The sequence below is a fragment of the Watersipora subatra genome, chromosome 1, assembly GCF_963576615.1.
Source record: "Watersipora subatra chromosome 1, tzWatSuba1.1, whole genome shotgun sequence".
In the NCBI taxonomy this organism is placed as follows: domain Eukaryota; kingdom Metazoa; phylum Bryozoa; class Gymnolaemata; order Cheilostomatida; family Watersiporidae; genus Watersipora; species Watersipora subatra.
The window spans coordinates 48,512,484-48,528,127 of record NC_088708.1 but is presented as its reverse complement, the minus strand read 5'-3'; the positions used below and the strand labels follow the sequence as shown (position 1 = coordinate 48,528,127).

The following is a 15,644-nucleotide window of genomic DNA, read 5'->3' as shown; positions in this document are numbered from 1 at the left end:
TACCAAATTTGCTTAAAAAGCAAATTTTATTCAGAATTGCGTTTTGCGTTATACCCTTATTTTAAGTTTTGTCATTTGTCGAAAGATTTTATTAACAGATCAAATTATTATCCGTATAAATTGCTTTGCGGTCATATGGCTACTGCCTGGCCACAAAAATATTTTTGTGCTAACCTTATTCCATGAGCAACTTGTTCTTGATACAATTAATTCTTAAAGGTTTTAATTTCACTTGTCAATAATAAAATTTCTATGTCAACGATAACTTGGATAAATTATTACTCAACTATGGCAAGTAAGCAACTGAGTAAGCACACATCATAAATCACGCAAATATATACACACAAGAAATAGGTAATACATGCCTCCACATTACCAGGAATTCAGAAGGTTTGATAGTATTATTTCGTGGGTTACCTTTCTAACGTAGAAGAAAACTATAACTTTGAAGAGAGTGATAAAAGGTAAGAGGGGACAGTAGAACGTTCCGACCCAGCAGAGAGTTTGGGTATAGACTATATCCATAACATTGACAGGAATATCAAACTCTTCCTGCCCTATAGATCGGATTATAACACTGCTCTCTTTGTATCTCTTCCAGATGCACCTGAAACATCAGCTGTTATTGACTTCCTATAAGCACAGTGTGCAAGATCTAGATTAAAGAATAGAGAAAGCATAATATTATTATGCTTTATTATTTATCTTGAGGTGTTGACTGATGTTCTAAAAAAAGAATCAAGGAGATTGACCCACTAGAAGCTGAGATATAGCCAGCCAAACACAGGTCTACCTAATAACGAATCAGAGGAAAACCCTTCAAAAATCCCGAAAACTGTGACGTATGAAATCGACTTATTGGTAATGTGCCGGAGTTGCGCACCCTTACCGCCGTTATGTATAATGATTGTTTTAGGCTACGAGATGTGAAACGCTTCTCGCGATAGTAAAGAATTTACAGGCTAGCTCTGGTTTCTCAGGAAAATCAAGCAAACATTGTGTGGTAAAGGCATTTGCCCACAACCCCTCGCCATGATTTTTCAAAACAGAAGAGCAGATTTTGACTATTGTGCTTCAAATTTTAACTCGATCTCCACGGGTATGCTCCGAAGATCCTCTGTTCAACGAATGGCGCGTGTATAGTCTATATACATCATCGGCGATTTGCAGTTTGTTTAGAATAAGAAATGGGAATGTGAATTTTTGTTCATTCATCATTTTTCTACTGTGTACCTACTGCAGAATTCAGTTGATTTTCATGATTATTGTCACTATTAACAGACTGTAAGTTCACTACAGCCATAATTTTAAAAATAATAACTTGACCGTGCTGCTTTTGCTGTAAGAAAAGAAAACGATAACTTTTGATTTGATTTTTCTATTTATCTATTATCTTATCTATGATTATTTTTTATGATTAATATAATAATCATAATGCATATTATACAAAATAATAATATAACTGCCTCTAGAATAAATGATGTAATTAATATAATTTGTAGAAAATTACAAATGATAACCGAGATTGATGATTGATTTAATTGATTCCATTTATTAGCTATGGTTAAAAAAATCTGAACAGCGCTAAAGATTAGTCTGAATAGGGAAGCTAAATGGGAGAACAACAAAACTGAGCTGAACTAGCGAGATAGCGACCTAACTAACTAAAGATAGCGAATTGTTGCGAAATAATAGATGCGTGTAATTATTTTATGCTAAAACTAATCTACACGTCAGAGGGACTGGTTCGGAATACCCAGAGCAATGATTGTTAGGCCCAATTCGATTGTTCAATACTTCCAGGGATTAAACCAATTAAAACGCCGTGATTGTTATAGGAGAGCGCATTAGTTGGCTTAATTGACCAATGGCACACAAGTCGATTTCATACGTCATATATTGATGATTACCAAAACACTTATGTTTTTTGGTAGACCTGTGTTTGGCTGGCTATATCTGAGCTTCTGGTTGGTCAATCTCCTTGATTCTTTTTTTAGAACATCAGTTAACACCTCAAGATAAATAATAAAGCATAATAATATTATGCTTTATCTATTCTTTAACAAGCTATCAAAGTTTCCCAATTAAAAGTTTCCTTGCGGCTTTTTCTTTCTACGCAACTCACCATCTTCCTTCATTCAAACTATGATATATCCTTATATTTACCCTTATATATATTAGGACCCTTATATTTCGCTAGTATTTAATTTCGTGAGTAGCATACAGAGTAAAATTTCGCTGCAACTTAATTTCGCAGCTCTGATGAGTGCGAAAATATAGTGATGTGAAAATAAATGCAGTGGAACAAACATAATTAGATTCTTCAGGTTCGGTTCACCGAAAAGAAAATTTTTTTCTGTTTGGGACTAGTTTGTAATTGTGAACCGCAGGTAGAATTGTGTGACCGAGATCGATAATGCAATTTGATCGCTTGCTGCTATTTGTTTCTTGGACTATCAATAAACAAAGCTATTGAATTCCGCGTTTTCGCTCGTTCGTTATGCTAGTTTAGTTTCGCTCATGAAATTTTCGCGAGAGGATGACTCAGCGAAAACGTGAAAGTTAGATGAGGCGAATAAATAAGTGTCCTAGGGTATATGCAGAACTGAAATTTCTAATTTTTTGCAGAATATGACAAATTGTCAAAACTTATACTCAAAAACTTATGTCAAAAACTATTTCCGACAGGAAATGATGCTACGAGTCAATCAATTTCATTTTTAACATTTTCTCTCAAAGCAAGTAGTTTCATTTTGTCCTTCCCCAGAGATTAATTAAAACTTTGAGTTTACACTAATTATGATGAGCACTGGTATGCAAACCAAACAGGCCATTGTCTAAAAACGATTACGTGATTACCCAGACAAAATATATGCTCCTGGGTATCTACATGTACAGTGACATGGTTAAAGGTTGACTTGCAACAAAATTCACATTACAGTTATTTGGTGTCATAAGATTCACCATGTCTTACTCTGTTGTAGGTGCCAAATATATGGAAATGTGATTACAAGCTCTTATAAGCTCAAAAATGAAAAGCCGCCGTAGATTGGAATCTCTTTATTTCGATGACGTAGCCACGAAATTGGGTTATCGTCTTGTCACGTATGTTCTCACGTAAATTGAAAGGCCAATACAAAGCTCAATATAAAACTAATTGTAGTACTAGTTTATGACAAACACTTCGGGTTTTACCGAAGACCCCGTATCAAATATAGATGCTCGCTACTTTACAGTTTTGTTTCGGCCTAGTCTAATTGGCAAGTCGTAATCTGATCATGTGATCCAATACTTCGCAAATAATTTTTGCAGCACTTTTCGATTATCACAAGTGACCAACAGGCTCGTCATGATTATCAGACAATGATATGTACTTCTTCGAGGTAAGGTTAAAAAGTTAAATGAATTTTTACGGTAAGTTATAAGATATCACTGCTAAAAGTGACAGCATTACAATGACGATAAAACAGACCCGTAAGAACAATAGACATGGTTTTATTGAATGCGTGAAGTATATTTGTGAAAATATATCAACGAATAAGGTTGCATGAAAGTTTAAACAGAAACCATCTCTCACAAATGCGCCACATTTGAGCTGTTTTGGAAAGGGAATCCAAACTACGGCGGTCTCGTGTGGCTGCGATTAACTGTTCGTTTTTGAGCTTTTAAGAGCTTGTAATCACATTTCCATATATTTGGCACCTACAACACAACAGAGTAAGACATGGTGAATCTTATGATACCAAATAACTGTAATGTGAATTTTGTTGCAAGTCAACCTTTAAGGTGAAGGTACAGTGAATGCAGCAATGTAAAAATATAGCACCTTCCGCTAACCCAAAAAACCATACAATAACTTTCAAATCATGTTTTAAAGAGTTTTAGATGTGAGAGACTACACTATGAATTACTGTACTTTATATTGACATATCAGAGGCTACACCCATCCATAGATATGTTAGAATGAAACTGGTATAAATTAGAATGAACGAAAAAAATGCATGAGATAGCAGGGTGCAGTGGTATGAATTAGATGTACTGTTGTATCAGTGCAGTTTAGACCTGCAGTCTATATACCGGTAACTTACTTGCGAGGAAATTCCACAAAGAAAACAACTCCCACAATGACAAATAGGTCAAGTAATACTAGCTTGTAAATTTGTTGTCCAATGAAAGTTTCCCAGCACTGAAAAAGAAAGCGATTCATGAAATTGACAAACAAAAAGGACAAGCCAAGGTCATCTCCAAGTGCTACTGACCAGCATAACAATTTCATCTCATGGTTGTTGTTTAGGAGAGTTTACCAAGTGTAGGCCAATGTCTGAAATCAACGATATCGATCAATTATGACACCACTACGCAGAGTTATAAGCGACTTTCGTATATTTTGAAAGGAAAAATCAAAATATGAAGTCTTTTGTAGCCTTGACTGAAAAATTATACGGCCCAGAAACTTGATGTTCACACCATTTTTTCAATAAAATACAATAAAACATAAAACAGAGGAGTCTTTTTAGAGGTCATAGAGTGATGCTCTAACGTATATTATTAAAAACTACCTTTAGAATGATTGCAAAAATATGTCAAAATAGAAAATCATTCCATTACATGTAGCAGTTTCACTGGAAAAACATTTGCATCAGCTATGCAAACTTTAATGGTAAACAGTCAATCTCAATTATATGAAAAACTACAAAAATTTAGTCTCGTCTACGGAGTATGTCAATTATCACACGGCCAGCTAATTAAAAAAGACTACTATCAGTTTTCACTGGCAATTACCTGTAGCTGATTCTGAACAACAGGAAAGACTGTATTTGTCTAATACGAAAAAAAGGAATTAAAGTTTTCTTCCCATGAGCGTAGTGAAGGAATGCAAAAAGAAGTTACCGAGTAATCGCATGTTCCGCAGACATTAGCCTCAGAAGATGAAGAGCTGCATGAAACTACACTGATGTAAATGGGCAAGAGGAGCAGCAACACTGTACCCAGTCTTAGAGCCACTATTCTAAAACAGAACACGCACATACACATGGCTAACTGCTTCATTGAGATGTTCCAAAAGCAGTAAAACAAAGATTATAAGGTAAGACAATTATATAAAAGGTTGTTTATAGTCTTTTGAGGTCTGAGAACTCACTGACAGAAATTACGCTGTCTAGTAACTAACTAGTAAACACCTTTTACCTAGTATAGTTAACAGGTTAATGACACTCAAATCATCACTAAAAGTAACAGTAATGTCTGATCTTTTGAAACAATGCAGCCTAACTAAAGACTATCTAATTTATTACTCTATTGGTATTGTCTATTACTACACTCTGCTAGTGAAGGTTCTTCAAGCCTCTAATAACTTAACATGTCTGAAAAGTAGAAACTTGTATACTGTTATAACGCTAGCAGTAAACTTAAACTTGTCTTAAAATATCAACCTTCACAACAAAAAATACTGTATTAAATACAGTATTTTTTGTTGTGAAGGTTGATATTTTAAGACAAGTTTAAGTTTACTGCTAGCGTTATAACAGTATACAAGTTTCTACTTTTCAGACATGTTAAGTTATTAGAGGCTTGAAGAACCTTCACTAGCAGAGTGTAGTAATAGACAATACCAATAGAGTAATAAATTAGATAGTCTTTAGTTAGGCTGCATTGTTTCAAAAGATCAGACATTACTGTTACTTTTAGTGATGATTTGAGTGTCATTAACCTGTTAACTATACTAGTTAAATTTTAACTAAACCGAGTGGATAAAATAGAAGTTATCTTCTCATGCGCACAGTGAAGAAAAGAATAGCTCCTATGCCTGAAACTAGATTGAGTAGTACAAAATGAGTTACTCAAATGAAAGGTGAAAGGCCACTGCAAAGTTCAATGGATTATAAACTAGTTACAGCATATCAATTTCAACTGTATTGAGCAATCATAACAGGCTGGAACGGAGCAGGAAGGTTACTAAGTTTAGCCAATGTAGAGCTATTTGTGAGTGAGCTTATGATGTCAGAGAAAGATTTCAAGGTGAACCAGACAAAGGAAACCATGGAGCACAATATGTAGCTACATGTATTTAACAGCTTACGAACATTTAAAAAACTGTGAGAGAACAGCTTCCTTTACCTGGCAATGGTGATGTTTTGCTCCGTGGCTGGATACCACTTTTCTAGCGTTGCTAGCTTTTTGAAGAAGATCGGGAATATGGCGTACATGATAGTTATGAGCACAGAAGGGAGGTATTGCCAGACAAAGTCATTGAATACTTCACGCGAGCTCTGCTGCATCTCAGACTCTCTCTCCTTTCGCGAGGTCAGCTACAAACAAAATATCGATGATTGCCATAAATTGCATAATTGTATTGGGTTGCGGTTTAGCTTGAGAAGGGCATGAAAATGTACTGAACAGAAAAATAGGTCAATTACTATATTAACTGCCAAAATGCTCATTGTTTCAGTTGAAAACAACGGTATCAGTTAACAACAGTGTCACATATGATACCTACAAACAACAGTACCAGTTAACAACAGTGTCACATATGATACCTACAAACAACAGTATCAGTTAACAACAGTGTCACATATGATACCTACAAACAACAGTATATGATAACAACAGTGTCACATATGATACCTACAAACAATGGTATCAGATAACAACAGTGTCACATATGATACCTACAAACAACAGTATCAGATAACAACAGTGTCGCATATGATACCTACAAACAACGGTATCAGATAACAACAGTGTCACATGTGATACCTACAAGCAACGGTATCAGTTAACAACAGTGTCACATATGATACCTACAAACAACGGTATCAGATAACAACAGTGTCACATATGATACCTACAAATAACAGTATCAGATAACAACAGTGTCACATGTGATACCTACAAACAACGGTATCAGTTAACAACAGTGTCACATATGATACCTACAAACAACGGTATCAGATAACAACAGTGTCACATATGATACCTACAAACAACTCCTACGGCGGATATCTTTGAACTGCAGTGACTAGTCAACAAGTGTGTAGAAAACAAGCTTTGCCATGTTCTGCAGGTGTCTTGGGATATAGGTGTCATTTTGAGTGATAGGCAAATGCCTGAAGAGCCTATTTGTAGTGAGACATATAAAGTTAAAACCATTCGAATTGTTCCCACAGAGAAATAGAAATCCAATAAAATATTTCATCATCAACACTAAGCCTATTTTCAGAGAATGCACAAACGTTGGTGCAATAAAAGGGGCTCAATTCTGACGAACGCACTTTCGCTGATTGCGACTATGACTGCTGTGATAGGTTTGTGATAAAACTTTGATAGAATATTACGAGGCATGATGCTTGACCTTTTATGACACAAACCAAGGTCAGTTAATTGGCTGCATTCTACGCTACTCAGAAAACTGTCTAAAAGACTAGAAGGAAATACACACTCTCTGAAAATGTAATTTGTCAAACCTTGGAACGTCTAACTAGTAGCCTTACAGTGAAACTTTAAAGTATTTCTGAATATTACTGAAACATATACATATATATAGCAACAATGAGCTAGACATACATTCACATGATTAACTCACCCTTTTGTCAGCCTCAATCTGAGCGTAGTACACAGCGGCAGCACAGCCTACGAGTATACCGAGCACTACCAATGACACGGACAGACGTATCAATAAGATTATGCAAGTCTTCCGACTGCTTCTGCTCTTGTATCTTTCGGCTCGCCTTCTCTCTTCCAGCTCTCGCTAGGAAAGAAACTCATAGCAAGTAGCTGACTAACAAGTGAATAGTCAACACCCTGTTGTGGCTGACTAATATGCAAAGAAACTTAATGGAGTTCAAGTTTCCTTGCGTTAAACTTAAGTTTACCTTGAACTTATTCATGTTTTACAACTTTCATGCTTATGACTTGTAAGCCTAACAACCTTCAGCAAATGGTTTTACGAACCCAAAATCATAATCTGTACTTTAAAGCCCAGTTAAAATGAGACAGATTCATCCCCTCACCTTTATTTCATGAGATATCAGAGATTTTTTTATTTTGACAGCTTTTTCCTTGTAGAGGCCAAAGTCCCAGCCAGCAAAGACTTGATTTATGTGTTTATAATAAATCATATGGTCAGCAAATGCGTTGTGTTGAAGACCGGATGACGTGCTGTAAAACAAGCGCTCTATTAAACCCACTGTTAAAAGGTATCGAAAAAGATTATTTCACTTTTTGTCTCTATTCTTTTTTTACACACAAAAACATAACATTGCTGAAAATCTACCATGCTTAATCCGCTCTACTGAAATGAACTAGTACTAGCAATACTACTGTAGCATAAGTATGACTGGCAGAGGTCAAATGTAACCCTATCAAACAACCAACCACAACAGTAATTACCAATCAAGTTTTTGGAACATTCTACTTTGAGCAAATGTTATATTTTGACTATAGCAAAAAATTTAAAAACATTAAAAAAAAGAAGAAATAATACTAGATACATTCTACTACCAGCTGTTGTGATAAAAAATATATCAATGATAGATAACTACATATTTACAAACCATCTTTGTGACACTCTCAGAAATGTAGAGTACAATCTCGAATAAAAAAAAATGCTTCACTACGCATAATTTTAAAAATCATAAAAATCATATTACAAAGTATTGTTAGAAACAATATACGGTATATTGTTTATATCAGTCCTTATATATATTAGAAATGTTTATATACAGTGAAACATGGATAACTCGCCCTCGGATATAGCGAACACATGGTTAACTCGACTGGATTTGCTTGGTCCGTTCCCACGCAATGATAAATGGCTCTATATAACTCGAACTCAACACTGTTAATTCGAACTGTTTTTTGCCCAACGGCTACCGAAACGGTTGCTATCGCTTTAGAAAATCACTTTATTTCGAGCCATAGAGGTAAACCTCAACTTTTCGTAATTCATAAGCGTCGTTACTACCTCCATCGGCAAAATATTTTTGTCAACGACTGTTCTAAAGGTTTGGTGAAATTTGATTTATACGTACTACTATACGATGAATAGCACGGGCTAGCCGGGTCACAGGCGCAAGGATTTTCGCCATGCACATACAAAACAAAAACAGCATGTTGTTTTTGTTTTGTATTTGCGTGGCGAAAATCCTTGAGTGCATGACCCGGCTAGCCCGTGATGAATAGTTTTCCGACGTGGATTCCGAGTTGAATCAACGTCGGAATGTTGAATGTTTAAAACGTCTTAAAAATTGTAATTAAACGTATACGCTGTCTTAGCTAAAAAAACTATTCATCGTTTGACCTAAACACAGAATACGTGTGTACATTCAATAAGTATCCATTCAAAAAGCGTTAGTGATATACAATGTACCGTTAAACCTCGTAAAACTTTTAATTGAACTGCCTCGGAGTGTTGCTCTTAACGAATGCCAGGTAAAGTAAGGTAATCTTTGGATAAACTTCAAGAAAAATCGGCAAAATTGATCGTGGGTAAAACGCTCAAAAGAAAAAGATGTCTTTTCTTTTGAGCATTTCAGCAACGATCAAGTTTTGCCAATGTCAATCTAAAAAACGTCCTGGCAATAACATCACCTCAAACAACAAACCAATCTCAAGTGATAGAAAAATCTCTATACTTTTTGATAAAAAACGTTTTAAACTTTACATTAGAAGCATTTAATTTGAAACAAGCCATTTGTGCTTTTGATTTATATTATAGTTTGTATATGTTCATGTATCTACTAATAAAGAAGTAAATACATGGACTTGTGACAGTGCTCTGATAACTTGAACACTCTGATAATTCGAACACTTTTGCTCGGTCCCTTGAAGTTTGAGTTATCCGAGTTTCACTGTATTGTATATATACGCGTGAATACATGTGTGTATATACATGTATATATAATACATGTATATATGTTTGCGTATATATATATATATATATATATATATACACGTATGCGTGTATATACACATATCAACTTGTACTCATAGCTACCAAAAACAGAGTGACACTTCTATTGTTAACTCTGTAGAAAATAATTTTTATGCGACATAAACTATCATTACGTATAAAAGCAGAAAATTTACTAAATATCATAGAGATACAAAAATTTGAGCTAGTGCCCATCGTATATATAACGTGATACTGATGAGCGCATAAACCCAGACTCAATGATAAACAATTATTCAATTTCACCTGACGACGATGAATGAAAGGCTTATGATGAAGAAGAACATGGTGACCATCAGGTAGGCAACGGTCATGTTATACCAAGGGTAGACAACCTTTCCTCCAATTTCTGATGTCTTGTTGAAATAGTAGCCATAGAAGAGAGGTGTTGACTCAAAGTAGCCCTAAAACCATGTGAGAGATCGAAGGTTCGAATCATGATGATTTCCAGTTAAAAGAAAAAGTATTCTTGCTGGTTTTCACCTGCAATCGGTTGGCTTTCTATTGACCAATGATCGCTAATTATTGGGCTCAAAGATATCTGGCCAAAGGTATAGGGCTCCATAAGATTTCCCCAAGAAAAAGAGATGTCATCACACACAGCTTAAGCTCTCATTACAAAATTCGCAAAAAGCGGAGGGTTTAAAGAAAATTACAAGCGCCGCAAACAAAGAAATTATCTACATTCGAATGTCTGTAGGGAGATACGCTATGGCAAACTTCTGCATTTAAATTGGATGCTTACAAAATTAATCGCTTTTAAGGGGAAGTTGTTATAAGTTTTTGTATTTGCCATAAACCAGTAAACCTGGCAGCCTGCAAAGCTTGTCAACTTTTTCTATGGCGTATACCATTCATTTAGTGAATAAACAACTCAAAATAAAATATTTTTTCAATGGAGCGTTGGAACTCCTAACAGACCTCAAAGCAATGCAGTAAACATTATTTTAAATAGTTTCCTACAAACACAAAATTTGCATTATAACACCGAAAATGTAGCGGGTACACCTGCAGAAGTACATGACACGGAAAATTAAGCCTAAAAGGGGATGTCGAGGCTGTGTGTAGGATATGCAATACAACTGCATGATTTTGTAACAGTCAGTAACAGCTTGCAAGTTGAGCTGGAAAGGCTGAAGATAAAACAGTACACGCACAGACACATAGCTAACTGCTTCATTGAGATGTTCCAAAAGCGGTAGGACAAAGATGATAAGGTAAGGCAATTATATAAAAGGTTGTTTATAGTCTTTTGAGGTCTGAGAACTCACTGACAGAAATTACACTGGCTAGCAACTAGTAAACACCAATTACCTAGTATAGTTAACAGGTTAATGACACTCAAATCATCACTAAGATAATAATAAACATATGAACAATAATAATAATCTTTACTATAATAAGAGCCACTTCCATCCAACTGTCTGTCAGAAGCCACGGTTAGGAGTTGGGATAAAAGATTGCTTCAAACAGGATTCGAACTCGTAACAGTAATGTCTAATCTTTTGAAACAATGCAGCCTAACTAAAGACAATCTAACTTATTACTCTACTGGTATTGTCAATTACTACACTCTGCTAGTGAAGGCTCTTCAAGCCTCTAATAACTTAGCATGTCTGAAAAGTAGAAACTTGTATACTGTTATAACACTAGCAGTAAACTGGAGCTAGTCTTAAATTATCAACTTTCACAACAAAAAATGTTCTACAACTCCGAAGGCATTACATATGACAGAGTTTAGATGAGAAATGTGCAAGGCGGTTTTCTAGAAGGGTGACTTAGAACTTACAGTGCCCTGTATAAAATCGAGTATATAGAGGTACCACTGCTGTTGACCAGTGTTAAGGCCTGTCTTGTATCGAGCAGTGCAGTACCTGCCCAGCTGCTCATCATGTACTACACTGTTCAGCTGCTGAATCCGCTGATGGGCGCTGCCAGTGACTCCTACATGCTCAGTACTAGTCTGGGTAGTGGGATAATTAGCTGTAGCTAAAGAGATAAATGATATGTAGAATATTCCATCAATTTAACACTTTACTACTTCTTTATTTCAATTTTATAAAAAAAGAAACAGCAAAACTCACACGACTCCTATGCAATTAATAGTTACAAAACTAAAATCATTCTACTTGAATGGCAGAGATGGTAAAGAGAGATCATTTTCTCTGTGATCAGAATAAGAGTGACCAGCCAATGAAGGAGAAGCTCAAATGCCCTTTTTTTGCGAATTCCTTTTGCATTATGAATCATGTCCGTTAATCACACTATATTAAAATTATATTACAATTACGATACTACTCAACCTGCCGGTTACTAGTTACTCATCTCGTCTACCAATAATATTGTCTTGTCAAGATCTTGTCTACCAATAATATTGTCTTGTCAAGATCATGTCAACCAATAAGATTGTCTTGTCAAGATCTCATCAACCAATAAGACTGTCTTGTCAAGATCTCATCGACCAATAAGACTGTCTTGTCAAGAGATTGTCTACCAATAAGATTGTCAAGTCAAGATTTCGTCAACCAATAAGATTGTCTTGTCAAGATCATGCCTACCAATATCTTCACTCTTTCAAAACTGCTATGATAAATCACAAGCCACTAATAAATCCAAGTATCATCAAACAAAATATAAAAATTGCAAAACTATTGCTTCTGTTTTTACTGAAAAATAATAAAAAACATGATTTTTCCCAGTGAACCAACCACCTGCTAACACTTTTCATAATATCACAGGCAACACGCTACCATCTGTTAAAGTATTTTTTGGACAGTTCAAAGCAACGACCACTTACTAGTCATGACAAATGGAGCTGGCGAAGATGACGAGGTTGAGTTGACAAAACGTTCCTCGAATCTCATTGGAGATATGACAAACTGCGGGACTATTATGAAGAGAATGGGAATACATAACAGCAAATTGAGAAATATCATCCATTTTAGTAGCTTGAAATACTCCATAATTCCTGCACCAAATTGTCCTAAAAATCAAGTTGAGAGTGATAATATTTTTTTATAAAAACAACTTCACACACGAGGTTAGAAACATGGCAGCCTTAGATGGCCCAGCAGCAAAGAGTCAATCTAAAAATCATATTTCACTCCTGAACAAAACTAGTCAACTTCCAAAGAATTATAGTACTTCTCTGTTTGCATGCACAGCGAATGCTTCTAAAAATTTGAGCAACTACGTATCTACTTAAACCTTGTCATAAACCACCAGTCATGGAAAAACATATAAAATAAAATACTGTAAGAAAAATTTGGAGTTATGACATATTGGAAAATCCAAACCTCTTTTTGTTTCAACATCCGTTATGAAACTCATCTACCAAACCAACTCAGTATCGCCATCTGAGGCATAGTCTTAATGTGCTAAATGATGCTGCATTATTCATCGTAGCTTTTATTCTAAAGTGAACAGAAGCCGAATTCAAAAAGCAACCATTTTGGACAAAATATATTTTCGTTAAAAATGTGCGAATAAAAACAACAGTAAGCATTTATCCATGATAAATACTAAAACTATAATCCAATCTTTACTATAATAAGAGCCGTGTCTGTCTGTACAAAGCCACACTAAGATTGTTAGAAAAAGATTGCCCCACACGAGAGTTGAACCCAGATATTCAGAGTCAGAACCAAGCACACTACCACTGTGCCACTCACCCACCTTTCCAGATCTCAGAATAATTGTGCACATAGTTATTAGCAGGACAACCAACTACTAATAACAATAGTAATGACAATAATCCTAGTAAGATATGAGCACATGTTTGCACGAATGTGATAAACACCTTCTATTTTCTTAAGTGTACGATACCCCAAGTCTGTAACAAGCGACATCTCATTCATATCTTTCCTTATCTTCATCCATTTCTAAAAATGATGTATATAAGTCAGTCAGCAGTTTAACTGTCACCAACCTGGAACATAATATAACCGTAACCCACATACAGTGAAACACCGATTAGAGTAAGCCAGACTAGGGGAAGGTTAACAGGGTGCACCAGAGACCAGCACAATGAAAGTACAATCAATGTACATGACAATGAATCGCAGATATTTTCAAGTTGGTTTCGAGTAGTTAAGTAATGAAGATATATGTATGTGAAAGACACGCGAATGACTCTAATAACAACAGAAACAGAAAGATGTAAAAAGGTTTATGAAAGCAATCACAGCACCTGAGTGAATTACGGTCACATCGGAGAGTAATAACAAGAAACAAAAATTTATTATTTGTGGTTCTCCACAATCAATTTTTTCATATGTAAATACTTTTTTTAAAATTTGGATATTTACAAAAACCTCAACTGCCAATAATTGTCACGATCTATTGACGTTAGCTCTCAAAGTGCTATGGGCTACTGGACTGCAAGCTTGAGCCATAGAGTTATACAGAATGCCTAAAATTATCTAACAGCAGCTAAAAAACTCATCTACATGTATGTTGTACTGCTATATATCTGTAAGAATTTGGCTAGCCAAAATTGTGAACAGCATTAAAATTGAGCCCAAAAAGCTTTAGCCATTTAGTGAACAAATTTAAATCAGATGTTATCCTTTTGCTAGAAAAAAAGATAATTCAAAAACATTGAGAAGTTTTATATCGTCTGGTACTATTTTCAATACCTTATTATAATTAAAACAAACATCTGTCCACCTTTGCGGACACCTTTGTTTGGTTCCCTAAGTTTTGATCAAAAGTCACTTAAAACTCAACTTATACTAAATTTTAGTAGATTTTATCAGAAAGTATCGGTATTTTATCAGAAAGTATCGGTATTTTATCAGAAAGTATCGGTATTTTATCAGAAAGTATCGGTATTTTATCAGAAAGTATCGGTATTTTATCAGAAAGTATCGGTATTTTATCAGAAAGTATCGGTATTTTATCAGAAAGTATCGGTATTTTATCAGAAAGTATCGGTATTTTATCAGAAAGTATCGGTATTTTATCAGAAAGTATCGGTATTTTATCAGAAAGTATCGGTATTTTATCAGAAAGTATCGGTATTTTATCAGAAAGTATCGGTATTTTTCTATCATTTATGAGTGCTTCTCATGTTTGAGGTTTTTTGACTACAAGAGTGTTTTAAGATTAAAATTGACAAAACGTGACCGCAGTAAAAATGCTCAGATTGAACGAAAGTTTGATTATGATGCCTATACATGGTATGTACATGTATATGAAGTTGCAATAGCTGATATGAACTATACCAACTATAGCGACTATACCAACGATAGCAACTGTAGCAGCTAGTGATGTCATTTCACACGTCTTTCTCTTCCGAGTATTTTATATATAGACCAAGTTTTATTGATTTTAATCTAGAAACATTCTGGCAGTTCGATCATCTAAACATAATAAAAAATTGCAATTGATAGAAAAATACCGATACTTTCTGATAAAATTTACTGAAATGTTGAGCAAGTTATTCTTTAAAACAGGTTAAAGCAAAAGTTGCCAACAACTGGGACTCTGTGTACTACTATGGCTCAATCAAGGCACATGCAACAGGCAACATGAGAAAGGCATGGCAGTCCTAAGGTGGTGCAGCCCTGACTTACCTTCAACTCTTTCTGAACAAGAGGAAAAATAAATGGAATGAAGCGGACAATGAGGGTCAAGTGTCAGCTGGAAACATCGACTGAAGGTGAGGAGAAATTAGAAAAGATGAATGGTTACG

At 35.2% G+C, this 15,644-nt stretch overlaps 1 protein-coding gene across 3 annotated transcripts in view; it reads right to left on the bottom strand.

The window, feature by feature from the left end:
• The window catches only part of LOC137401726 (transmembrane channel-like protein 7), a 49,809-nt gene that overhangs the window by 7,358 nt on the left and 26,807 nt on the right, over nt 1–15,644 (bottom strand). For all 3 annotated transcript variants that reach the window (XM_068088189.1, XM_068088207.1, XM_068088198.1), the window contains 10 exons: nt 13,749–13,830; nt 12,747–12,932; nt 11,739–11,938; nt 10,196–10,353; nt 8,010–8,157; nt 7,583–7,747; nt 6,118–6,308; nt 4,891–5,008; nt 4,089–4,186; nt 418–607 (listed from right to left, as the gene is read on the bottom strand). In XM_068088189.1, coding sequence (XP_067944290.1) covers nt 418–607; nt 4,089–4,186; nt 4,891–5,008; nt 6,118–6,308; nt 7,583–7,747; nt 8,010–8,157; nt 10,196–10,353; nt 11,739–11,938; nt 12,747–12,932; nt 13,749–13,830 — 1,536 coding nt within the window. The remainder of the gene's footprint in view (nt 1–417; nt 608–4,088; nt 4,187–4,890; nt 5,009–6,117; nt 6,309–7,582; nt 7,748–8,009; nt 8,158–10,195; nt 10,354–11,738; nt 11,939–12,746; nt 12,933–13,748; nt 13,831–15,644) is intronic.